This window comes from Vigna radiata, chromosome 7, assembly GCF_000741045.1.
Source record: "Vigna radiata var. radiata cultivar VC1973A chromosome 7, Vradiata_ver6, whole genome shotgun sequence".
Lineage (NCBI taxonomy): Eukaryota > Viridiplantae > Streptophyta > Magnoliopsida > Fabales > Fabaceae > Vigna > Vigna radiata.
Genome location: NC_028357.1, coordinates 46,375,694 through 46,399,825, shown reverse-complemented (window position 1 = coordinate 46,399,825; position 24,132 = coordinate 46,375,694). Strand labels below are relative to the sequence as shown.

At 33.9% G+C, this 24,132-nt stretch overlaps 2 protein-coding genes across 6 annotated transcripts; both read left to right on the top strand.

Annotated features, from left to right (window-relative positions):
- The first annotated feature begins 1,161 nt into the window (after positions 1-1,161).
- Positions 1,162-16,266, top strand: LOC106768334. 4 transcript variants are annotated; one of them, XM_014653427.2, is made up of 19 exons: positions 1,162-1,645; positions 2,563-2,856; positions 3,142-3,330; positions 3,458-3,541; positions 4,066-4,125; positions 6,013-6,057; positions 6,897-7,096; positions 7,868-8,317; positions 8,650-8,776; positions 8,873-9,070; positions 9,206-9,292; positions 11,306-11,368; positions 11,900-11,974; positions 12,066-12,116; positions 12,455-12,532; positions 13,975-14,109; positions 14,435-14,542; positions 15,082-15,147; positions 15,864-16,266. In XM_014653427.2, exons 2-19 carry the CDS (start codon positions 2,569-2,571, stop codon positions 15,930-15,932), a joined length of 2,373 nt encoding a protein of 790 aa, XP_014508913.1. In that variant the 5' UTR covers positions 1,162-1,645; positions 2,563-2,568; the 3' UTR covers positions 15,933-16,266. The 4 variants fall into 4 exon arrangements, with proteins under 4 accessions (XP_014508913.1, XP_014508911.1, XP_014508909.1 ...); XM_014653425.2 differs by having other exon boundaries at positions 1,163-1,645; positions 2,567-2,856; positions 7,868-8,344; XM_014653423.2 differs by having other exon boundaries at positions 1,163-1,645; positions 7,868-8,344.
- Positions 16,267-20,124: 3,858 nt separating this feature from the next.
- On the top strand, positions 20,125-22,686 carry LOC106767927 (growth-regulating factor 1). Of its 2 annotated transcripts, none has more exons than XM_014652893.2 (4): positions 20,125-20,749; positions 21,052-21,502; positions 21,886-22,364; positions 22,473-22,686. In XM_014652893.2, the coding sequence occupies exons 1-4, from the start codon at positions 20,563-20,565 to the stop codon at positions 22,478-22,480; spliced, it is 1,125 nt and encodes a 374-aa protein (XP_014508379.1). In that variant the 5' UTR covers positions 20,125-20,562; the 3' UTR covers positions 22,481-22,686. The 2 variants fall into 2 exon arrangements, with proteins under 2 accessions (XP_014508379.1, XP_014508380.1); XM_014652894.2 differs by having other exon boundaries at positions 20,130-20,749; positions 21,892-22,364.
- Positions 22,687-24,132: the final 1,446 nt, after the last annotated feature.

Below are 24,132 nucleotides of genomic sequence, written 5' to 3'. Positions count from 1 at the left end.
TGGAAATATTGCTTCAGTTGAAAAAGTGTTTATATTTACCATTTTCAAAGTTTTGATTTTTCCCCTTAAAATCAAACTAAACTTATAACATGGCCTAATGGTATTAATGACATTAATTAAATGTATCAACAATACAATCTGGTTAACTGCCAGGTTAATACATTATAAGTAAATGCTAACTATGTATTTTTAGAATACCAATTAATGATAATTATTTTTTAATATATCCATAAGCAATGAGAACGTTATACTTTAGTTCATTTCAACGGAAATAATTGAGATATACTTTTTACTTTTACAATGACTCCTAACATCATTGTTATCTATTTTGGAACTGTTATTCTCTCTACTTTGTAACTTTAGAAGATCAAATAAATATTTTATCTAAAATGTTTAAAATTTATGGTAAGTTGTTTAAATTTTTAATTCACTTATAACGTTTTTAGAGTAATACCAGACGTTTTAAATAATTATATTTTAAACCATATTTAAGAATGATTCTGAAACTTCTTTTGATGTGTATGTATACTTGTTTTCATAGGTATTAAATTTTATTAGATTTGATTTTGACTAAAAGAAAGCCAATAATACCAATATTTAAGTTTTGCATATCATATTCTCTGTAAAGACTACATAGGAATACAATTTTATTTTCCTTAAAGTAAGAAGTGTTTCGGTGTTTGGTTAACTATAATCTTTAGAACACCACAAGGATATGCCGTCTACGAAAATGTAAACAATATAACAATATTATGTATGAAAAATAAAGTGTAATAATGTTTTACAATATATTTTTATAAAAATAATATGTAACTTCAAAGATCAATTCAACATTAAAATATATTTTTAATGATAAATTTGTTATTAAACCCTAAACTTTAGAAACTAATTTGTACTTTATATTAAACAAAATTTTTTATTATTTGAATAGTTAAATTGTCATAACTTTAACATGCAACGAATACATTGATTATTTGTGGTGAAAAGAAATTAATTTCTTAGGATAACAATACCTAGTGTTTTCTTTTTTGTATCTTTCAGGTAGATTTTCCTTACAAAACATCATCAGAAGTTGTTGGAAGATAGAGTGTTATTTATGAGTAAAAAAGTAAAAGTAATTAATAAGTATAAATAAAAATGTAACAGTTATGATATTTGTTTAGAAAAAGGAAAGGAAAGAGAAGAAGATGCATTGATTGGATTGGGTTGTTACCAACCAAAGAGAATCTTGGATGCTAGTGTTGCAGAGTCAAGGGTGGCAGTAACACAAGAAGAAGAAGAAGAAGAAGCAACTGCAGAAGCTGAAGGAGAAGCAGCGGCTATTGCTGATTGCTAATACCAAACGGAGGCGTGCAAAATAAGAAACTGACCTTCTCCTATTCTCTTCTTCCTCTCTGCCATCACTTTCACAACTTGTCTGTCCCTTCGTTCCACCCTTTTATCATTTCTCAATTTCCCCCTTTTTATTTATTCCCTTTTTCTTCTTCACTATGTTCCACCCATCACCTCCAAATCCCATATAAATTTATAAAATTATATACTTTTCTTCCTGCAACCCATCACTACCTCATCAATTTATCACCTTCGATAACGGCCACCCCAGTTCTCTACGTTTCACCTTCCTCTTTTCCTCTGCTATTTCGAGGTCAATTTTCCTTTTTTTCTTTGCCAATTTTATTTCTTCATGCTTTTTTCTTTTCTGCTTTCTTCTGTTTTTGTGGTTGGGGTATTGTGTTACTGAGTTGTACGGCGAGCTTTTATTAGATTGGGTGTTTTCTTTTTTCTTTTTTTTGTTTTCTTTTTGGCTGTGTTTTGTTCAATTGGGGAGTCCTGATTTCTCTCTAATTATTTTGTTTCTCGGTTAGTGTAATAGGCTGAACAAAACATGAAAATTGAAATAGAGAGCTATGGGTAATTGAGTGGGTTATTGGCTAGTGTTAGTATGTGTCGATCTTCCTTGGGCTTCTTTGTTCTGCGGAAGCTTGCGTTTGTACGAGAGACATGGGAAAAATGGGACTTGACACGATTTATGTGGACCCGGTATAGGCTTCTTTGTTTCTTGGTTTGGTCTCGTATGGTCAGTTGTATAATTACTAGCAATTAATAGGTTGCTAACATCACTTTTTAATCAGTTAAGTTAGCTTTTTAAGAGTTGTTGGCTTTATTTGGTGAGTGTCACCCCATTAGTATTGGATTGACTTAACGTCCCAACCTATGACACCTAGTGGCGAAGTCTTCATCGGTTGATCCAACAAGAGTAGCAGTTGATATGAATAGCAAATCCAACAAGAGTAGCAGTTGATATGAATAGCAAGTAACATTGAAGTGTTACTTTTACCACCTGATGTCTTGTGAGTTAGTACATGACAGGCGGTGCTCAAGAGTTTCAGCTTTTGGTGCTTGCTTTGATTATTATAATTGTTTTTAGCGGTAATCTTGCTCCACTATTTTCATCATTCAGAATGCATTTAGATTTAATGTAGGTCTAGCTTTGAAAGGTACTTTATTAGACTTCGTGTTGCTTGCATGAAATTCTTGTTTATTTGTGTCATGTCCATGAAGGCAGAGATGACTGGAATGTCCAAGGAAGAAGGGTCCGCTAGTCCTAGTTGGGGTGCTTCATTTTTTATGCAGACAAAAGAGGATGTAGCTAGAGCTGTTGCTGCTGCTGTTAACTCTCCAATGTCATCAAAAGATGATAATAGTGGTAGTCAACTTCAAAGGCTTCAGTATCAAGTTGCTCGAATGTTAAAAGGCTTTTCACACACTCCTGATGTTGAAAACACAAATTACAATCCTGAAATCCTGACTAGTCTGAAGCGTCAGTGGGCTGCAAACTTTCAGTTGCAGTATATGGTAATGTACAATGTTTGACTTCAATGTACCATATTTACGCGTTCCTTCAATCCTCCGTGTATGAACTACGAAGAAAGTTGCTTGTTGTTGTATCATCACGAAACACTTGGTATAGAATGCTCTTTTTTATTGGAAGTTCAGTCCTTGCATCCATCGCTTATCTGAACTTTCAGCACCTCACTCTGCATGCCATTGTCAGCCTTTAGGATCCACACGTTTTCTTCTTAAAGGAACTATATTGTCCCTTGATTGTTCTTATATACTCCATCTTATCTGAGTTCACAGGACCATAAGACTTGGAAGGAGCCCTCACGATTATTTGAGAGCATGGTGATTGTCGGACTTCATCCTAGTTGTGATGTTCAGGCACTGCAAAGGCAATATCTTGAAAGGAAGTTTGAAGGCTCTGCTAAATTAAGAAGTGCTCTTGGTTATCAGAGTCAATCTTGTGTAGAACCCAATATTGAACCTCAGGTTGTGATCAGTAGATACTGATGCATTACCATTTAAGTTTTACTACAGTGACTACTAGAAATTCATTGTTTACTGTCTGTAGTATTTGTTTTGTTTTCAAATCAGGAACATTATTCAATTTTTTCAGGTCTTATTTGTTTACCCTCCAGAAAAACCGCTGCCTCTTAAATGCAAAGATCTTCTTTCTTTCTGCTTCCCGGGAGGCTTAGAGGTAGGTCTATATTTGATGAACTTCAATCTGTTCTGCCTTCATTTTCTATATCAACATGTTATCTTTGTTATTAATTAGAAAAGCTATCTGTAGATGAAAACAGAAATAACCTGAAGAATTGAAATATTTCCCTGGAATCGAGAAAAAAAAAAAAGAGATGTCAGTGAGCTTGTTGTAGCTTCATTGGCACTGGTCCCATCTGTAAGACTGTAGTGTGATAACAATATTGGAGATTCCATCTTTTACTTGCTTGGGAATCTAGCATAATACATAAGTGGCAATGGGTAGGGTGGGGCTAGGGTGAGTAAGGGAACATCATTTGGGTTTGTGTAATGTATTGATAAAGCATAGCAACTGAAAAATTGTAGCGATCAATGGTGTCAATATCGCTTGTATTTAAATTCTTTGCATCGTGAGTAAGGGAACATCTATTTGTTTGTCTTTCAATTTATTTATTTTCATATATGTAACAAGGTCTGTGGAGCTTTTTGTCAGGTTCTAATTTTTGTTGGATGTAATTTCAGGTCCGTGCTGTTGAGAGAACCCCTTCCATGAGTGAGTTGAATGAAATTCTTTTTGGGCAGGTATTTTTTTTTTTTTTTGCAATGTTTATTTATGAAAATTAGTTTTGAAATGTAATATTCGATTAATATGTGATTTTATCTTCCTTCTGTTCTTCACTAATTAGCTAATCATTAGCTGAATCCAATGTGTCAGCATTTGAAAAAAAAACAGGACATTATAGTTAAACCCTCTAATACATATTCTCATTCACTCTTGGACAAGGGATTGCCTGCAAATTCTATTATGTTATAAACCCATATTCAAGAGAAAATTTAAACCTTAAACACAAAGGGACTGACCAAGAAAAATTAGAAGTCCCAGAATAAGTATGGGTCAGACCAAAAGAATGTCCCCCTTAAAAAAAGGGGAAAAAATGAAAATAGACTGAGGTCTCTATAGTTCAGGAACAGTAGCATAAACTTAGATAATAAATAAGAGCGAGACCTTTGATCGCTTTGAGGCCCAAGCTTGAGTTATAAAGCCAGGGCTGAAAAAGACAAATTAGCATGGGGCCAAGTCAATTTTACTTTTAGGGGGAGTGTTGGAAAACAAGTCTCACATACATTGGTGGGTTAGAATCAACTTAAGAGTAAAGACTTAAGAGGGCCATGAGTTGAAAGTACTGAAGCAGTTCTGGAAATATATGCTGTGCAAGCTTAGCTCACTGATATACACTCTCTCACAAGTACACAAATTTGAGTTCCATCCAAATTGTGTTGGAAGTCCCACATCGAATAGAGATAAGACCAATTTATAATATATAAGTGGGTGCAAACCTCACTTTACAAACTGGTTTTGTGAGGTTGAGTTAGGCTTAAAATTCACTTCTTAACATGGTATCAGAGTCAGGTTAGAGTTGTTGGGCACGTTGTTCCATCCGCTATTGGGCTGTTATCGGACCACCCATTAATGTCTAGTCTCACGCTTGAGATGATGTCTATACCTTGACGTGAGAGGATGTGTTGAAAGTCCCACATCGACTAGAGATAAGGCCAATTTATAATATATAAGTGGGTGCAAATCTCACTTTACAAGCCGGTTTTGTGGGATTGAGTTAGGTTTAAAAGTCCATTTCTTAACAAATTGGCTTACCCATCTTTGTAAATCTGGTTGTCTCGTTCATGCAACTTCAATTTTGATAGATATGGTAAATAAATATACAGTGATGGAAACTTGGACACTATTGGGCATTTGTTCTACATAATGTTTCTTTCTGGAAGGTGTTTCACGCTTGCATGAAGTTGTCATGTTGTTTCCCACTATACTTTTTTTTTTTGGTATTTCCTTTGTTTGCTGATGTGTTTCAGATTCAGGGTTTTGAGTAATTTATGCTTATATTCAGTAAAGGCTGTCTTCTGCAGTCCTGTAACTTTCCATGTCAACTCACAAGCAGATTTTTCTTTACTCCAAAGTGTTGTCAACCTTATTTGACACATGAGATATATGGTAGAACCGGATAGATCATCTATTTATACCAAGATTAAAGAGAAATGTGTACTTGAAAGAGAATTACTGCTATAGAAACAACATGAATAACAGATAGAGTAGAAACAAATTGAAATAAGGGGAGAAGCCAGAATGCTACTCTACCCTTAGGCAAAAGCCTTCAAACATTCCCTACTTATTTGATGCCTTATATTGTCCCGTTTCATCCCGCATATCCTTCCATTTAGCTTGCTTCCCACACTCCCTTCACCATTAATCATCTGCCACCTGTGCATTCTTTTTTATTAGGAGGATCTTCTCAACCAGAGTCCTCTACCACCTCAATTCTCGTCCTGCTCTTGTTATTTCTGTCCCATTTATTTGGTGCACCTGAACTGGGGGTCCATCAGGACCAGCTATGGGTGCTAATGAATATGCAAGTTGTTAAATATTGATAACTAAGGTCTGTTTGTGTATTGCAGGAACACCTTAAACAAAGGGATTTGTCATTTGTATTCAGGTTACAGGTACCTAAAGCAATCTTATTTTGTTACATATTCTTCTCTTAGACAATATGACAGATTTTACCATTTTTCTTGATGAAAAAGTATTCCAGGGGTGGTACGTTTGATGCATTCAACTTTTTAAAATTATGTTCTAAAACTAATCGAGGGAATGTGCTCTCTGCATATATTTTCATTTCTTTTTTTTTGTTCTGGATGGATCTTTCCTTATTGCTTTATTATATTGCTAGAGCGTGTTTAACCTGGATACTTCAGAAGTAGTTTTGTACATAATCCCCTTGGTCTTCATTCAAGTAATGGTTATGATGTCTACCTCATTATGTGATGCAAAAAACAGCTTCACCTTTGTCAGTGCTAACTGTGTTTTCATTAGGTCATCCAAGGTATAAAAGCTGAGATTCTCTTGTGCAAGAATACAATTTTCTTGCCACTAGTGTAACCTATGTGTTGGTTGTCTTTCATATGAGAACCAATGTGTCTAAATATTTACAACAATGCATGCACTGTTTAGCAGACTGGATTTGGAAAGAAAGGAAAGGATATGATTGATGCGTTTGGGCTAGAGCCCCTTTTCTTGATGAGAATTTGAGGCCTAAGACCTAGTGTGGGGAGGTATGCCAAAGTGCATGCCAGAAAGTAATCCAGGATAATTCCTTAGGAGGCTAGGATGAAGGCACTTGTTGTCAATTGAGCTAGGCTGTACTTTATGTGCATCACTTGCTTTGTTTTCTTTCCAAATCTACCATAACAAACAATGCCTTGATTATTTTTTTTATGTTGAAATTGCATCAGTTACCTCACAGTGTTACTTTGTTTCTTTGTTTGTTACTTTAACTTCGAAGGGCGCTGACAACTCAACACTTTATGGGTGTTGTGTCTTAGTTGAAGAACTAGTGGAAAAGCCTTCTGGATTGCTTTCTCTGATTTCTGATAAGCAGCCTTCTTCCTCTTCTTTGAGACGACATATACTAACCACTCAGAGATGTTACTGCATTCTATCAAGGCTTCCAGCTTTTGAATTGCACTTTGGTGTATTGAATAGGTAGGTATCTGTAATCAAGAGTCAGCAGACGGAACCTAGATGTAGAAAATATTTGCAATTTCCTTATGCTCTTAATTTATTAAATTTTGGAAGGATGGTCGGTATAACAGTAAGATTTTTTGCACTCCTTATATGCATCAAAACAGTAAAAAAGTAAGTGTTAATCTTTAATATATTTGTATATGGTATAATTTGCAAAATTGAATTGTCACCGTGATCAACTAAGTATATTAACGTGAAAGATAAAAACATACTGCAAAAGGAATGTTTGCATTACATTAAAGTAATGCATTATAAAACTGTGACAATTTATGCTCTCATAACTGGATATTTAAAAATTGTCAGCATATTTACTTGCCACCTAGGGAAGAGTATGCACAAATACACATGCACACATACTCATAAACATCTTAAAATGGTTTGCTTCTGGAGAAAAATGGAGAAAATGCTTCTTCATACCCAAAGATTAGGTGAAACAAATAAATGTAATGCTTGAGATTAGTTTTTACTTCTCAAATGAAGCAGTTCTCTGCATTGGTTGGAAGATTAAGTTTATATATTGTTAGAAGTTGGAGTGAAATATGTTTTCCTTTTTTCATGTGATTGACATGCTGTTTATTAACCATATTTGGCTGAAATAATTGAATTATGGTAGTATGTGCTCACACATTGTATTCTTCTGCATGATACTTCAAATTGTTTACTTTCTAACATGATGAGAAATATGGTTGTATGATTTTTGCTCATTTCATTGTGCTAATATCTTTGTAGCATCTTCACACAAGAAAGGCTAGAGCGGTTGACAAGAAGTGTTGTAGATTTAAATTTAGAATTTGATGAAGGTAATAACTTAAAAGAAGAAAATCCAGAGGGTTACTCAGAGAGTGCTTTGGTGAGTGATGGACCAATAGAAGATAAAATTGGTGAAAATCCAAGAATTTCTCCATTGAGAGCAGGAAATTCTACACCTGAAAACATCGTGGATGATGATCAACCAGAGCACCTAGTGGTTGATGGGGAGCTGCAGACATATAAGGAGAGAATCAACTATGATGATGTTTTGGTTGCTGATCATGTAACAGATAGTGCAACAGCTAAAGAAGATTCTGGCCCTACAATTTCTGAAACTAGTGATCAGTATGGAGATGCCTTTGCTACAAACAAACAGTCAGAAGACAAACATTTACCTAATGCTATTTTGCCCCTCCTGCGCTATTGCCAGTATGAAAGCTCTGAATCTTCCTGCAGGTTCATGTCACTGGGTCTTAGTTTTGTTAAGAAATATAATGTCTTAATTATAGTTTATCTTCTGTTGGAGTGAAAGGCCCCTCTCCCTCCCAGTTTTCTTATGTTTCTTTGTAGAACCTCCTTGACAGACATGCAAAGGGATTGGAGTGCTCTTTTCTTATTCATGTATTTGCTTTATATGTGTTGCTCGTGATTTTTTGTGCAAAGTTATCTTATATTGATCAATTTCCGTCAGTGAAATAATTTTCTCTTTGTTCTAGGTGATTAATCTTAATCAGATGTTTCGATTCCTGCCTTTTTTGCAGTTTTCAAGGATCACCTTGTGAAGACAGAAATTTTAGGAGTGATGTTGATGATAATGAGACAGAAGAAGCATCTTTCTCGGGCCAAGAAGATTTGAATGACTTAAATGATATTCTTGAATGGGCAAAGGTTTGTAGCTTGATGAGCATCTATATCCGTTTTTGCCTTGTTAATCACCATTCTTTGTTATATTTTGTAGCTGATGGTAATTTATCAATTTCCCAGGAAAATAACCATGGACCACTACAAATTATAAGTGAGTATTACCGTTTAAGTTACCCTGCCAGGGGCTCATCACTTACATTTCATCCTTTGGAGCACTTGCATCCCTTGGAATATCAGAGATCAGCTGAGTCTGTATTACGTCTTGCTGGCTCAACAGTTGATTTGAAATCGTTCAGTACTGGTCTGGAACTAGTTGATGTATGTTGTCATGATAATTTTTTAGTGGAAGAGTCTGCTTCCATTGCACTTCAGATTTGATGTTTTGGTATTAAGGAAATATTTTGTTTCGTAGTCACATTTATAATGTACTTCATTGTTGCTTGTTAATCTCAGGCACATATTGCTCTTGTGGTAGAAGAGGCAAATGCACTATCTGTATGGGCTGTAGCTTGCTTGTGCGGTACATTGAGACTTGAAAATGTATGTTTTATGTTTTTTTCCAAGACATTGAAATCTATTTTGTTTCCATATATATTGTCTGTATCATCATGCTTGATTTCCAAGTATATGAATTATTAATTTTTTCCATTTGGTGGCATCATTTCAAGCTTGAGCTTATATGCAGGTAGATCCATTATGGTTTTGAGTGGGAGAAGTTACCATTATTTCAGCATCTACAGAATTTATGGATATTCCTTTTATAACTAATTTTTAGAGATGTGATTTGATTATATTAAATAGGGAGATTGATATATGATTTGAAAGAAAAGTGTCTTAGGTCATCTCCATTGCAACAGTCATTAAATGAGGTTTTAATTTACTTTTTATGGGTCTCATTGTGCCACATTACTTTTAAGACCTCCTTGCACTTTTACTTCGCTGGAAGAGTCTCCTAAGACCCACACTTTAATTAATGTTTTATTTGGTTGTTAATGTTTCCAAGACAACAAAATAGTGTTTTATTCCTATGACACATGGTCTTATTTAAGACTCAGAATCTTAAATTTTATGTCATATCAACATATCAACATACTTCAATAAAGGGATCTTATAAGACGCAGGTCTTAAACTTATGACCTTGGGTATAACTTCTACGATGGAAATATTCTTTCTAAACATTTCCCATTATTAGATATTGATTTTGTTCCTTATTATTGTATCTTTTCTTCATCATAAATAAGTATATTATTCATTCTTTTCCTTCTCGGTCTGTCTCTTTTCAACATGATACTATAGTGGTACTATTCTCCATCACTTGCTTTGTCACTATCCTTTCAACATGGTATTTAGAGGCTAACAAGAAGGAAACTCAAATCCGTGCGTCCCACTACTCATAGGATTAGAAATTATGTATCTTTTTCAGTTTTTGTTATTTTTCCTGATGCCACTGTTCATGACAAATACACTCTTCACCACCTGCATTATTTTTCATCATGGACGACCTTCCGATGAACTTTTATTTTTCCAGCCAGGGTTATAGTCTACCACTGACTTTTACCAACAAGTACTATTTACTGCTTACTTTTTCCAGCGAATATTGCTTATCGTCAATGTTTTTGCAGCAAGTATTGTTTACTGTTGACGTTTTTCTATAGAGTACAGTTTACAACCAATAATGTTTTCTGGTTAGTACTGTTTACCACTAATGTTTTTCCCGTGAACACTGTTTACCGCAAATGTTTTTCTGGTAAGAATTGTTTACTGCCAAGCTTTCTCAAAGAATACTGCTGCCATCGATGTTTTTGTTTTCTGGCAACCATTGGATTCTCAAGCAGTTTCTGCTCAATAGCAATTGGCATACCCTCTAACATGTCTAACAAGCTTGACTGATGATATATATGCTTTATCTTGAGGAAAGGGTTAAAGATATCATTTGTCATTATCTACCCTATCGATTCCAACAACCAACTGGCTGACATGATTCCCTCAAGAAATCTTGGGTTAATGACATTGATAGTAAGATTGTCACATAATACATATGCTCCTCCTTGAGAGGGAGTGAGTGTTAGAGAAACAATTTGATTACATTAAATAGGGAAATATGATATGATTTGACAGGGAAATATCTTATCAAAATATTTTCCATTATTAGATATTGAGTTTGTTCCTTATTATTGTATCTTCATTATAAATAAAAATATCCGTGTGTGCGTGATCCAAAATTCAGTATATTTCTTCTCAGTTTCTCTCTTCTCAACATGGAATGGTATCATCCTCCATTATTTGTGTTCAAAACATTAATCCTTTGAAAATTAGCATGTTATCTGTGGAGTTACTTCTTTGTTAGCCACTGTTGCTTCCATATTTCATATTAAAACATTGTATGCATCGGTAGCTTGATCACCTTTACTATAAGCTAAATTAGAGGCACAATAATACCTTTCCTAAAGTTGTAATGTTGAGCTCAAAGTCGAATAGTTTCATAATTCTTGTTTATCGAGTTTTACAATTATGAGTTGGTTTAATTGTTTGTGTCCCTTCTGCACTCTGCAGGTGTTAACGTTCTTTGCAGGAGTTCTGCTAGAGAAGCAGATAGTTGTTGTCTGTTCTAATTTGGTATGTCTTGTACTTAAATCAAGTTTGTATTGATCCTATGACAGTGATTAGTCTATCCTATTCTTTTATAATCACTACCATCATCTTCTGTAAAGTGGTATGAATTATTGGTTATGTATGTGGTCCTTTGGTGACATTATTGTTTCCATGTTGACAGGGGTCACTGGTCTATTGGGAACAGTAGTAATTATATTTTTATTTTGGTTTCTTGTCATTGTTGTCATTGCGTGCAAGCTCTTATGCATATCTTGTCACTCATTTTGCATTTATTTTGAATGTAGGTTTGTATATATTTGATTATCTTGCAACAGCATTCTTATCCTCTTGTTTTACTGATTAGTCACTCTAACAATTAAATAAGCATGTCTACAATTCTCTTGATTAATATGCACATCTTTGCTTCACACTCAATCTTTAGGGAGACAATTTGGTAAATTAACTGCAAAACTCATTTTTATTCTTTCTTAGTGCATATTAGAAAAAGTTTTACTGGCTTGATTTATAATTCTTATAATTTTCTTTCATGATCAGGGAATCCTATCTGCTTCAGTTTTATCAGTTATTCCCCTAATCCAGCCTTACCGGTGGCAAAGCCTACTAATGCCAGTTTGATTTCTTTCTCTTTTCCCTATTAAAGTGAATGAGTTATTACTTTATATTTCACCTTACGGTATTTGACGAGAACATGTTCTTCCAGGTTTTACCAAATGACATGCTTGACTTTTTAGATGCACCTGTCCCTTATGTAGTGAGTATTTAGTTATTGGCTTTTACTGATAAGTATATTATCTTCTTGAAGCAAGGCCATGAGGTTGCTTTTGCATTTTTAATAATTTTGTTCTTGGAAAAACAAGCTCCCTTGCACATGTCAATTTATTAATTAGATATTGGTGTTGGATATATTGCTTTGAAGCCGGTCAAACTTTAGTATTACTTTTCATGCATTGGAAGAAAACGTAGATTTGTCATTCAAGAGTGCTTTTCAAATTTGGTTTCAAATTCAACTTTTTTTTTAATTTTATTTTAATCTTTTAATTGATACTGCCATTTGTGATGTCTCTAACTGCCAACAAAATTAATTTTTAGGTTGGTATCAGGAACAAGACTAGTGAAGTTCAGTCAAAGTTTACCAATGTTATTCTAGTTGATGCTGATAGAAACCAGGTAAAAGTAAATCCTTTTTATCTTAACAATTTGTGAAATAAAACATCATCTTTTCTTACATTTGTGAAATCATTGCTTGAAATGAAGGAAAAAATTAACCTGCATATCCATTGTTAATTTTGTGCCACTGTATTGTAATGTTTTTGTTTGTTTTCTTGTGAAATACAAGTTTTATATGACTGCTAGCAAATTAACATTCTGTGTAATCATGTAAATAGGAAACAATAATCTGTTAATTAGAGAGCATTATATTCTTTTAATTATCCTTGTATTTACTCTCTTTACAAATGGATTAGAGAATAGATAGGGTAGCACTTATGGTAGAAAAGATGGGTAAGAACTCAACTTTGGTGGTTTGGCATGTGTGGAGGGGATTTGTATAAGCTCTAGTAAGGAGAGTAGTTCAAATAGAGGGTAGCTTAATTGCTAGACACAAAGGGAGACGGCAGAAAACTATAGGTAAAACCATTAAGAAGGATTTAGCAACCAATGATGCTTACAAAAATTCTTAGAATGGGGGTCTATGCCTAGCTCAACCCACAAAATTGACTTATAACATCATTTTATTATATATCATCTTTTCCTCACGTATATTTATCATAATTTTATTATATTTCTAGTATGAAATCTTAAACACACCTCCTTTTGCTAAAAACTAGGTATCTTGAGTGTGAGACTATATATTTTAAAAGTGGTTCAATAGTAGTTTGATAGCAAGTAATATGATAGACCCAATAATAGTTGCAAAGATAGACTCTTATACTATCTTAAAATGTAAGTTTGGGACTTAATCAATTCCAGAAAACTTGCTTGTATAGGATTGCTCTTCACTTAATTATTATAATTTGATATCTCTCTTATTGATGGAGGATCTCTAATAGACATGATGTATGGTAAATCATTATGTTGTTTGTTCCAGTAAGCAAGCTCACCTACTGGAAGAAGGCTAGATTGTTATTGTTGGTCATAAAGGACTAGTTATTCAAGTTTCTTGTTCATATCTTTGGAGTTAAGTTTGTGTTTTCTTAGACTAAGTGGTGTGGCGTTTAGGTTGATGAGATTTGGTTGAGGCAATATTCAATTTTAGTAAGTTCATAATTTAATTTGCAAATTTGATCTCGTCAAATGATACTTCACATGCTGACTATGTAATGGGAGAAAAAGCATTAAAAACCTGGAGGCTGCAGCTAAAGCTTAGGATTGATTAGGTGAAGTGTTAGATATGTTGAAGATTTTACATCCGAAGCTCCCAAGGATTTGTCATAGGTTTGGAGATCACAGAAAAAGCTTTTCTAATTGCTTTTTTTTTTATTATTTCCATGATTATGAGAATACTAGCCATATATTTTCATTTACAGATAATTTGTTTTTCATCTGGTTATCCTATAACATCAGTGTAGAAACACATGGTTTATTATCACACTGCTATTATGTTGCAATAGGTGAAGTCACCAACAATACCACAATTGCCAAGACAGAAAGAGCTAGTCTCTTCTTTACGTCCTTATCATTCAACTCTTGTTGGAGAAAGTTACTTGGGTAGGAGAAGACCAGTATATGAATGCACGGAAATGCAGGTGTGCCCATTTTAATGAAATAACCATTATCCATTATTACTGTTCTTGATTTCCTTTTTATTGCTCTCCGTCATTCTGATTCTCCACTTTTGGTCACCTTTGATGTCATGATTAGATTATTAATAATTACAGACATTAGTCATGCTTACATGTACTTTGTCAAAGCAACTTTGATATTTTGCAACAAACAATTTATCCAGGCTTTTAACAGTTGATCATTAGTCATGCATCCATAGATATTTTTAATTTTTCGGTTGTGTCCACTTGTCACTCCAAATTATCTCGACATTTTAATCTGTACTCATGTGTGTTAATTTTCCTACAGATTGAAGCTGCAAAGGGATTCCTTTCAGTGTTAAGATCTTACTTGGATTCTCTTTGCTGTAACATCCGTTCTCACACGATCACTAATGTACAATCCAATGACGATAAGGTTTGTATTTTAGTCTCACCAAGAAATTAAGTTACACATGTTGATATCTATCTTAATTGCTCTAACCTCTCTGAAAATAAGGATTTGATTCAGAATTTTAATTTAGAACTAACCTGTACTTGGTCTTACTTTTATGCCTTAAAAGTGGGTCAGTTATATATTACGTGTTTAATCCCTGTTATAAAATGGTTAATTTTTAACTGTAATTTTAAGTTAGTTCTTACTTATAATTCTTCCTTTGATCTATAAACCATAGTCTGTTTTTAGTGAAACTGTGTCCAATAAATACCTTAATTTGGTCCTAATAGTCTTTGTTGTTGGTGATAAGTTCTGTGATATGAATGATCCAAATCCTAGATTATCTGGAGGCTGCTAGATAAGCTTGGGTGTACTAAAATACATAGATAGAAAACAGTAATCGAAACAAGAATATATATAATTTATTTATTTTTAACTAAAATTTAATCACTCGCTTGCTTTTAAAATAGCATATTTTAGTGAATATTAGGAAGATCTGAGACGATGGTTTGTACCTTCAGGTATCATTGCTTCTGAAGGAGAGTTTCATTGACTCCTTCCCTTATCGGGATCGGCATTTTATGAAGGTTTGATTCTTCTGGAGCTTACAATCATACCTTATGCTAACTATGTATGCAAATTGTAGTCAATTTTGCTAGTAGAAGTTCAAAATGATCAAAATTAACTTGCAATTTCAAATTCTCTCTCTAATTTCTTGTAGTTGAACGCCACTCCAAAATTTGCACTTACTATGTAAATATTATTCACATCCATATTTTGTTGAATCACAACACAACTATTGCACTGGCTATGTGATATTTTTCTAAAAATTTTATGCTTTAAGTTGAGCAAACACTACCGGTTGTATTGCAAACAAGATTTTCAACTGTTGATTATGCTTGCTGATTGATATTTCTTTTCAATAATTTGTTTTTCTAGTGCTTCAGAATCATGCTGCTTTAGCTAGTTTCAAAACCTTGAGTAGAAATCTAAGGACCGTTTGGTTAGAATCTCAAGTGCACTAAGTTTTTGCTTAGGGAATTGGTTTGTGCCAGTCTATAGCAATAACAAAACCTGATTTTTTTTTTGTTATTTGATGCAACCAACCATAAATACGAATGAGAACACCAGTGAATGTGCTCAACGAGAAGCAATTCTTTTAAAAGCCAAATGAACATATACATAATCTTTTTGCTCATGGTTGCGTTATTTAGTAGATAAACATTTCTATATTTGATACTATATTCAAACTACTAATTTAGTTTTTTGTATTTTGTCCCCTTTGTTGTCTTGTGCTAAACAGCTTTTCGTGGATACACAACTTTTTTCTGTACATACAGACCTTGTTCTCTCTTTCTTACAAAAGGAATAGAGCTGCTGCCATGCAGAATATTTTGGTTATATTATGTTATTGTTTCGTTTCACGGTTGAACGCAAGTTCAGTGTTGTATAATTTTTTTATGTTGAGTTGAGTTAAATTTTTCTCCCTTTCCTAAGGCTCTATGCTTCTGCGGTACTTGTAAATATTAATTTGATTGTAGTATTTAAGCCTAAAAGGGTTATGTAGGGGATTTAGTTCTATGATCTAATGCTTTTTTGGTCATCCACCAATACGAAAAGATATGATTGATATTACTCTAAATTTTAATCTATTGCAACCAATTCTTAGTTTGCTTAAAAAAAATATTTGGTTGCTGTTTGCTTCAGTTCAGTTTAGATAATCAATGTTTGTGCATTATAGCAAAAAACTTGAGTTTTACGCCCGTCCTCTTCGGAGAAACAATGGATGATTGTTGCTAAAAATTTGTCAGAAGGGTTTCAGCGATTTGATAACGAGTGTTATGTCTTCTGATACACTGATGATCTTATAAGAGATACATTTTTATCTCATCAAATTTTATACTATCAAGTCTGTGTGAAGTATTGAAAATTATTCAAAGTTTTTATCGTAAAAGACAATTAATTTTTCAATGAATTATAATAATACCTACATTTAAGTTTATCCAAATCAATAGCATACTAAAAACTACACAGGATGCAGAAAATAATGTGTCCATCAGAAAATGTGTAAAGAAATTATTTTTCTTCTATTTAATCCACCAAGTTTTACCAAATTTTTTTTTTCCTATATGCCCTCTTTTTCCTCTTCCTTTCTCGGGAGAGACGTGAAAAGGGTCAATATTTTACTCATAATCCAACTCCAAACCACCATCATGAAAAGACCTTTTCCGACAATGAAACACACCTTAGCCGATTGATTTTTTTTTTTTCAACTTTTCTTATTTAGATTTAGATTTTTAATTGTGTGTAACTTTTTTTTTTTTAATTTGGTTGTGATATCGTGGTTTTGATTATGTTTTTTCCTTTTGATATGCTTTATTCACCATGTTTTGATTTTTCTTTTTATGATTTATTTCAATTCTTCTTCTTCTGAAGACCCATCAAGAAAGAAAATAATGTATGATTTTATTTATAAATAGCTAGTACGCACAGTTTTTCTTTTTTTAATAGTAACTGGAAAAAAAAATTAAATAATTTGAATGAGCACGCCACCTTCCTCCAACAATAAAGTTAGTTGAAGCAACTCCAAACAATATAAACCTTTTATTTATTTGTCTCCTATTTTTACCTTTTGTTTCACTTAATTCAGATAAATTTACTTTCACGTTAAAATTTCTTCCTTTCTATTCTTTTTCGTCCAAATCTAACATCACTCCCTACCAAAACTTGTTGGTTCCAATGAAATCTTGTAAAATTCTGAAAATATTTCTATAAAATGTTTATTTGGGACACAAGTAACTGTGTCACTGACGCCTTTAACCAAACATGGTAATCGAAGAGGGGTAACAAGTTTGAAAAGTTGGTGGGTTAAAGAAAAGCTTTTTTTTAACCTTGTTCCTTTTCGTACATCGTTTCATAGGAACAAAATTTTGAAACCAGAATACTTAGTTATGAGCATTACCGAAATAAAGGTAAAAAATTCTGGAATGTTTCCTCAGTGTTGATGATAGTAACTTCAAAGAGATAAGAAGAAGATAAAAGGTGCTGAATTTGAAAAATAATGTGAAGAATTTAAAGATGTTGAATTTGCAAATGGAAGTGGGGACATGAGCAGTATTGAGAAAGCTTGGGTTGTGTGGACTGAAGAGGGTGGTCCAAGTCCAAGATGTGGCAGTTCAGTTGTGTTTGATTCTAAACCAGAATGCTACAGCAAAGATGCCGGGATTTGCCCTTCTCGCTGTTACATTAATGGAAACATTTGATGTGTCTCTGCTTCCGACCTTTTACTTCTTAAATGTGTCACCGTTTCAAGTAACTTGGTTGTTTTGTGGAGCCTTGATTAAGCATTTGTACTTACTGATTATGACCACCACACTGCAAAATATCAACAAAAGTACATCCCATGCTTATACACCTCACTCACTCTCTCTGTTTTCATAAAGTGAAACAACAAATAATACAATCACTACTACAGGTGTTACTACCACTTTCTCTCATTTCAACAAATTTCTTGCTTCCCCTTTTGTTTCACTCATACGCATTATATATTAGTTTTGCTGTTAAAAATGTTATTTTCTCTGAAGAAAACTAAAGGGTACATTGCAGTATATGACAGTAAGATTTTGTAGCAGTTCACTCTTCCTTCTGAATTACTTATTTACTTGGCTATCACCTGTCACAGATAAACAACAAAAAAATGGAATACTTCACTTGACATTTGCCGAGTTGGTAGATGGAGTCAAACATCCAACAACCTAATAAATTTGGCTACTATTTTTTTCGGATAAATTATTTACACATGTATTTGTTGGTTAGTTGAAGTGGGGTTTGGGTTTACTTTGTTTTTCTTGTTTATTTTGACAAAAGCAAAACTGTTTCCAACCAAAAGGGTAGCAACTTACATTAATATTTGCTAATAAATGTTGTGATTGAATCCTCTAGCTGACATCATTAATTTCAAATGCTAATATTCATAAAGCTTCTTCAACTGTTGGTGAGGATAATGAATGCTGTTTGCTAACATGTCATGGAGTTAGCAAAGGATATTCTACCCTTTTGATAACACTAATGGCACAAAATAATACTGTCAGAAAAACAAAAAAGAAAATTACATGGCATGTATGGTTTAGCAGTGACCTCGCAGCTTTCACTTTGCAAGTGTTAACGTATACACAAAATACAATATTTTGTTATGTGCAATATAATCTTTTGTTCCAGCCCATGCTTCTTATTATATCAGCATAAATTTGAGAGGGTGTGTTTATGGCAGTTAACAAGTAAAGTACTTAAGTTTGTTAGAATTTGAAGGAAGTGTGAGTAGCTAAAGAAAGTGAGGTAAAAAGAGTTAGATGGTTGGTCATATGAAGGTATGGGGTAAAATGGAGTATTAAGAGAGAAGAGAGAAAGAGAAAAGTACATAAGTACACACAATGCGGATATTTTATTTGGTTGGTTGAAATGAAATGAAATGTTGTACAAAGGTAGAGACAGTGTGTTTAGGCAATTGTGTTTACTATGGGGATAAAAATGGTGCAATTGTACTGCGAAACTTACAACACAAGAATAGCTCCAAAGGATTTAATGCAACCAAACAACATAAATAGTGATGGCAATCTATGTCTCTAGTTTTACTTGCGTAGTTATGTGTCCCCTTTTTGGTTGAATTGGTTTTGCTCCATCAAAACTTCTGACCTGGACCATATGTGTTTGGCTAGCTAGGACAACACTATTGACCTGCTTTTGGTTGCAATATACATTCAAATTGTAGTGTTCTGCAATTCTTAAGAAGCGAGCATCAGGGCACAGTGGTACTTAGCTTAGACTAGATGAGCCAGATAGTTAGCACGTGTTTCCAACAATTTCCTCCCATTGATTAATTTATACTTGTTATGAAACTCAAACGATCCTCCTTTCTGCCATTTTCTTCTGTCTTGCATAAAACAGAAAAAAGTTGGCATATCGCATATTTAAGCATGTGAAGGACATATAAAGTTTGGTGTTTTGTTTTCTGTGTAAAATTTCTAAGGGAATGATGTTCAACTTCCAGGGTAAACGGAGGATCAAGTTCTAATACCAAGTCACTGAATAAAGTTCACAGCATCTGAGCACTAACCACTGTAAGTACAAATAAAATATTTGGAACTTGGATTCCCTAAGTACCCTTGCTTTAACAGAACCTCCAACTTGTTTCAACGGAACTAGCAAAAGGACAACATAAAATAACCCACCCCAGTTAAACATTTTATTTATTTATATTGAAAAATGTTGCAGGAGTATGGTTCTAGCCTTCTCTGTGCATCTTTCATTTTCTACATTTCTCGAATGGAAAAAGGTCAAATTGTAAGTGGGAGGGTCTGAGTCTGAGGTAAAGGAACAGAAAAAGTAAATGAGTTAGTAGCAGTAAAAGCTCCAACCGTACAATCTTCTCAGACAGGCATTGGCTTCAGACACCAACGCTTAAATAGTTTCATATACAATAATACCAATAATAACTATTTCCTCTTTTGTCTTTAGGACCTTTTCTTTCTCTCTCCTTTAGTTTATGGATTTCCGTAAAGATGTCAGAGACAAGGGCTGCCAGAGAGGCAGCTTAGTCGCAGAAGCAGTAGCAACAGAGAGGTGCAGTCATAATAGGAGCTGTGTGAGAGAGAGAGAGAGAGAGAAAGAGATGTGTGTGTGCATTTGTGCAGTGGCATGCAGCTATGTAATCAGAACCATTAGTTTATTACTGTAACACAATGGTTCCTGAAATAAATATACCTACTCTACACCAAGGGGCAAATGTAACAAACAACAAGCAATAACCCCATAAACACTCTCCTCTCCTCACATTTCTCCCCAACCTGAACCCTGAACCTGAAACTGTCCTCTCTTTAACTACACACTGTGAGGTCTCAGTAGCTTCTGTTTCATTTGTTACTATCACTCATCAGCCTTTGTGCTCTTTGATTCCCTTTTACTCTTTTCATTTTTCCTGTTCTTTCCCGTTCCCTCTCTGCTTGATGATGAATGGAAGGAACAGGTTCCCCTTCACTCCTTCCCAGTGGCAAGAGCTTGAACACCAAGCCCTCATATACAAATACATGGCTTCAGGTATCTCCATCCCCCCTGACCTTCTCTTCACCATCAAAAGAACCCACTTGGACTCTCCTCTCTCCTCAAGGCTCCTCCCTCACCAGTCTCAGCACTGTAAGTCCATCTTATATTTCTGCATAATACTCTTCACAAAGTTTTAACTTTTAATCTCTCATACCCAAACTATTTATACCCTCCCGCACTTACATCGTCATTATTGTATTCTGCATACTTAAGGTTTTAAACAATCATCTTAGTGCCAACATCAAGGTTTTCGAGACATGCAATTGCAATTGTTTTTACCTCATAATGTCTTGCAACATCAGCTATGATGTCTAGAAAGTTTCTTTTTCTAGATGTTTGTGTGAGGCTGTTGAATGGATAGTTTTGAGTTGGTTTGTTTGGTGTGCATGCAGTTGGGTGGAACTATTTGCCAATGGGATTGGGGAGGAAAATAGACCCTGAGCCTGGTAGATGCAGGAGAACAGATGGAAAGAAATGGAGGTGCTCAAAGGAGGCTTATCCGGATTCAAAGTACTGCGAGAGGCACATGCACAGAGGGAAAAACCGTTCAAGAAAGCCTGTGGAAGTTTTGAAAACATCACCAACGACAGCAACAACGATCACAGATGCCTCAACCCCCACAATCTTATCAATCACCAAAAACAGTCCTGCACTCTCTCCAACAACTCATTCTCTCTCTCATGACACTTACCATCACCACCACCCTCAACATTCCCCCCACTCCTTCCTTTATCATCACCCCTCAAGACCCTCTTCCGGTGTTGCTTTGTCATTTCAAGACAACAGTGCCCCCTTGTTTCTCGACACTGCTTCTTGCTCTCAGAATAACAACACTGACTGCAGGTTCTTTTTTTTGATATCTAAAAGCTGTACTACTCCACACTTACATATATATACATACATACATAACACAGCTCTTCTTTAGATAACATCTCAACAAGTACTTGCGGCAGAAAATAAATCAAACATCTATCATGTTTGGTTCCAAGTTTTCCAAGATATTCTCAAAGTTTTAGTTTTTATATCTCCTCTTTCTTTCTTTTTTGACTGAACTAACTTGATGCCACTTTTTCTAATTAGTTTACAGAGACTTAAAAAAGTTAATATATTCATTAAAGAATTTTAGCATCCGGAAAGAAATTTGATTCTGTTATCTTTTTAGACCAACATGTAAGTACTTATTATTGAGTGATATGTGAGTGATTCTCCTTTTATTATTGGAAAAGGAACAGGTATGTGTATGGACTGAAAGAAGAGGTAGATGAGCATGCCTTCTTCACCGAACCTTCTGGAACAATGAGAAGCTTCTCTGCTTCCTCAATGGAAGATTCATGGCAACTCACACCACTGACCATAAGCTCTTCTTCCTCATCAAAACAGAGGAGTTGCTCTGGTTTGTCCAACGACAACAACGAGTACTCCTACTTGCAACTTCAGAGCCTCAGTGGCAACAACTCAAAACAGTCCCAGCAAGATCAGGGTTGCTACATATCAGGAACCGGCAGTGGTATCAAGTGTGAAACTTTCATGAAACTTGGGAAAGAAGAACCTCAGAAAACTGTTCATCGCTTCTTCGATGAATGGCCCCCCAAGAGCAGAGGATCATGGCTAGATTTGGATGACAAATCATCAACCACCCAGCTCTCAATTTCCATTCCCACTTCTTCCCATGATTTTGCAACTTTCAGTTCAACAACCCAACGAGGTAATGAAATATGACTGAATCCGTGCCTTGCTTTTCTTTTCTTTTTTTGATGATGGGGTCATAAGTGACTTGGGAATTGTTTATAAGTTGCATTTTTTGTGTTTGCAGATGGTTGAGTTAAGCTTTGAATAGTGGGGTCCTTCAGTCCTTGTACTTGAATCAAAGACCAATAATGTACTTATATGGTGGGGTTCACATTATGTTGTGATTTGTGAGGTCTCTTTAATTGCTCCCCCTTTTTCTATCTCTTTTCAAATGTTGTTCAAGTTTATATGTGTTTCCATGAAGGGATCCAATGTGTTCGTGTGCTATTTGCTTTCCATCTTGTGTTCTTTCTTTCTTTCTACTCTCTCTCATTCTCTCATTGACTGCCCCATTTTCTGTTATCCTGGTTTGAACTAACACTCAAAGCAACTCCTTTTTTGCTCATTCATCATTCTCTGACTAAGTACAATGTTTTGGGTGCTTTATGGTCCCAGGTATTCAAACTTGTTGGTTGAAATCTTTCATTACATATATATAATTGCAGTGAAGTTCTAACTCTAATCAGAAAATAACCGACAGTATCCAGTATTGTGTTTAAGAAACAAGGTTTGTTTGTAGAAAGAACGCTAAAAGATTTGGCAAAAGTGATTTTGTGATTGTGGTTAAGCAGCAGAACTGGATTCAATGATTAAGTTCTGTGGACAACATCCCAATGAAATAGTGAGATGAGAGATGACAGTCACATTAAAAAAACTACATTATTGTCAAATTCTCTCCTAATAAATAAATAATGCTTACATAAATAATAAATTTTTGTGTCATATCTTCAAGTTATGTATTTATTAATCTATTTAATTGTTTAAGTTTATTTGTATATTAAATATTCCATACTAGCTACAGAATTTATAACATTCATGTAAACTTTAATTTAATCAGTCGATTCTTAAATGCTTTAGACTTTAAAGAATAATAGATAGAGTTAAATTTTTTTACATAAGATAAAAAAAAATTAAAATTTTGTTCAAAATTCTGGTGAGGAAAATGTTTATATAAATAAACTGAAGGTTTGAACTTAATTGTTTAGTCTTTCTTAAAGAAATTAAGTTTATGTTCAGGTACCTGAAAACATTTCAGTTCAGTTTTTGTAATACTTTTTATGTTTAGTTTTTACATTTACTATTTTTAATATTCTAATATTTGGATAAAGATTATAACTAATGTATAAAAGAAATTAGGAGTTTCTTTTGTCTTGGATTTAGACTAAACTTATGTATGACAAACATGTTCAAATATGTGACATATCAAAATCTAAAAACTTTAAATAAAAAAGGTTTTAAAATAGAATATAATTGAAATTTTAATTTTAAACTCATTTGATATAATATTAACACCAATTTAAGAAAATAAAACCAAATTAAGTCTTAAAAAGATAAAAGAATACATTATTTTTCTTTTAAAAAAAAAATAATTAAGTAAAAAAGTATAAAAACTAAAACAAATCAAAAGTTCAAAAATAAAAATCAAATTATTAATAAAACCATTTTTTTATATCTTTCATAACCCTTATTGGATGTCTGGTCATTCTCCTTTTCATAACCAATCCATTGATGTCATTTTTAGTCCAATTCTAACTTATCAAATAATTTAAAATAATTGTTCCTACTTCTTTTTTTCTTTCTTCTACTTTCTTTATTAAGTTGAAACATATGATATTAGCATTCAATATAGAATGTCATCTCACAATCTACCTTTTACACCATCCCTAATCATAAATAAACACTTA

What these genes read in the sequence shown, in the direction of transcription:
- LOC106768334 (XM_014653425.2), top strand. Translation starts at nt 2,569, where the DNA reads ATGACTGGAATGTCCAAGGAAGAAGGGTCCGCTAGTCCTAGTTGGGGT. An exon ending in GCTTCCCGGGAGGCTTAGAG is followed by an intron (nt 3,542 to 4,065) that starts GTAGGTCTATAT and finishes ATGTAATTTCAG; the next exon opens with GTCCGTGCTGTTGAGAGAAC. An exon ending in ATATTCTTGAATGGGCAAAG is followed by an intron (nt 8,777 to 8,872) that starts GTTTGTAGCTTG and finishes TCAATTTCCCAG; the next exon opens with GAAAATAACCATGGACCACT.
- LOC106767927 (XM_014652893.2), top strand. Translation starts at nt 20,563, where the DNA reads ATGATGAATGGAAGGAACAGGTTCCCCTTCACTCCTTCCCAGTGGCAA. An exon ending in CCCTCACCAGTCTCAGCACT is followed by an intron (nt 20,750 to 21,051) that starts GTAAGTCCATCT and finishes GTGTGCATGCAG; the next exon opens with TTGGGTGGAACTATTTGCCA. An exon ending in AATAACAACACTGACTGCAG is followed by an intron (nt 21,503 to 21,885) that starts GTTCTTTTTTTT and finishes TTATTGGAAAAG; the next exon opens with GAACAGGTATGTGTATGGAC.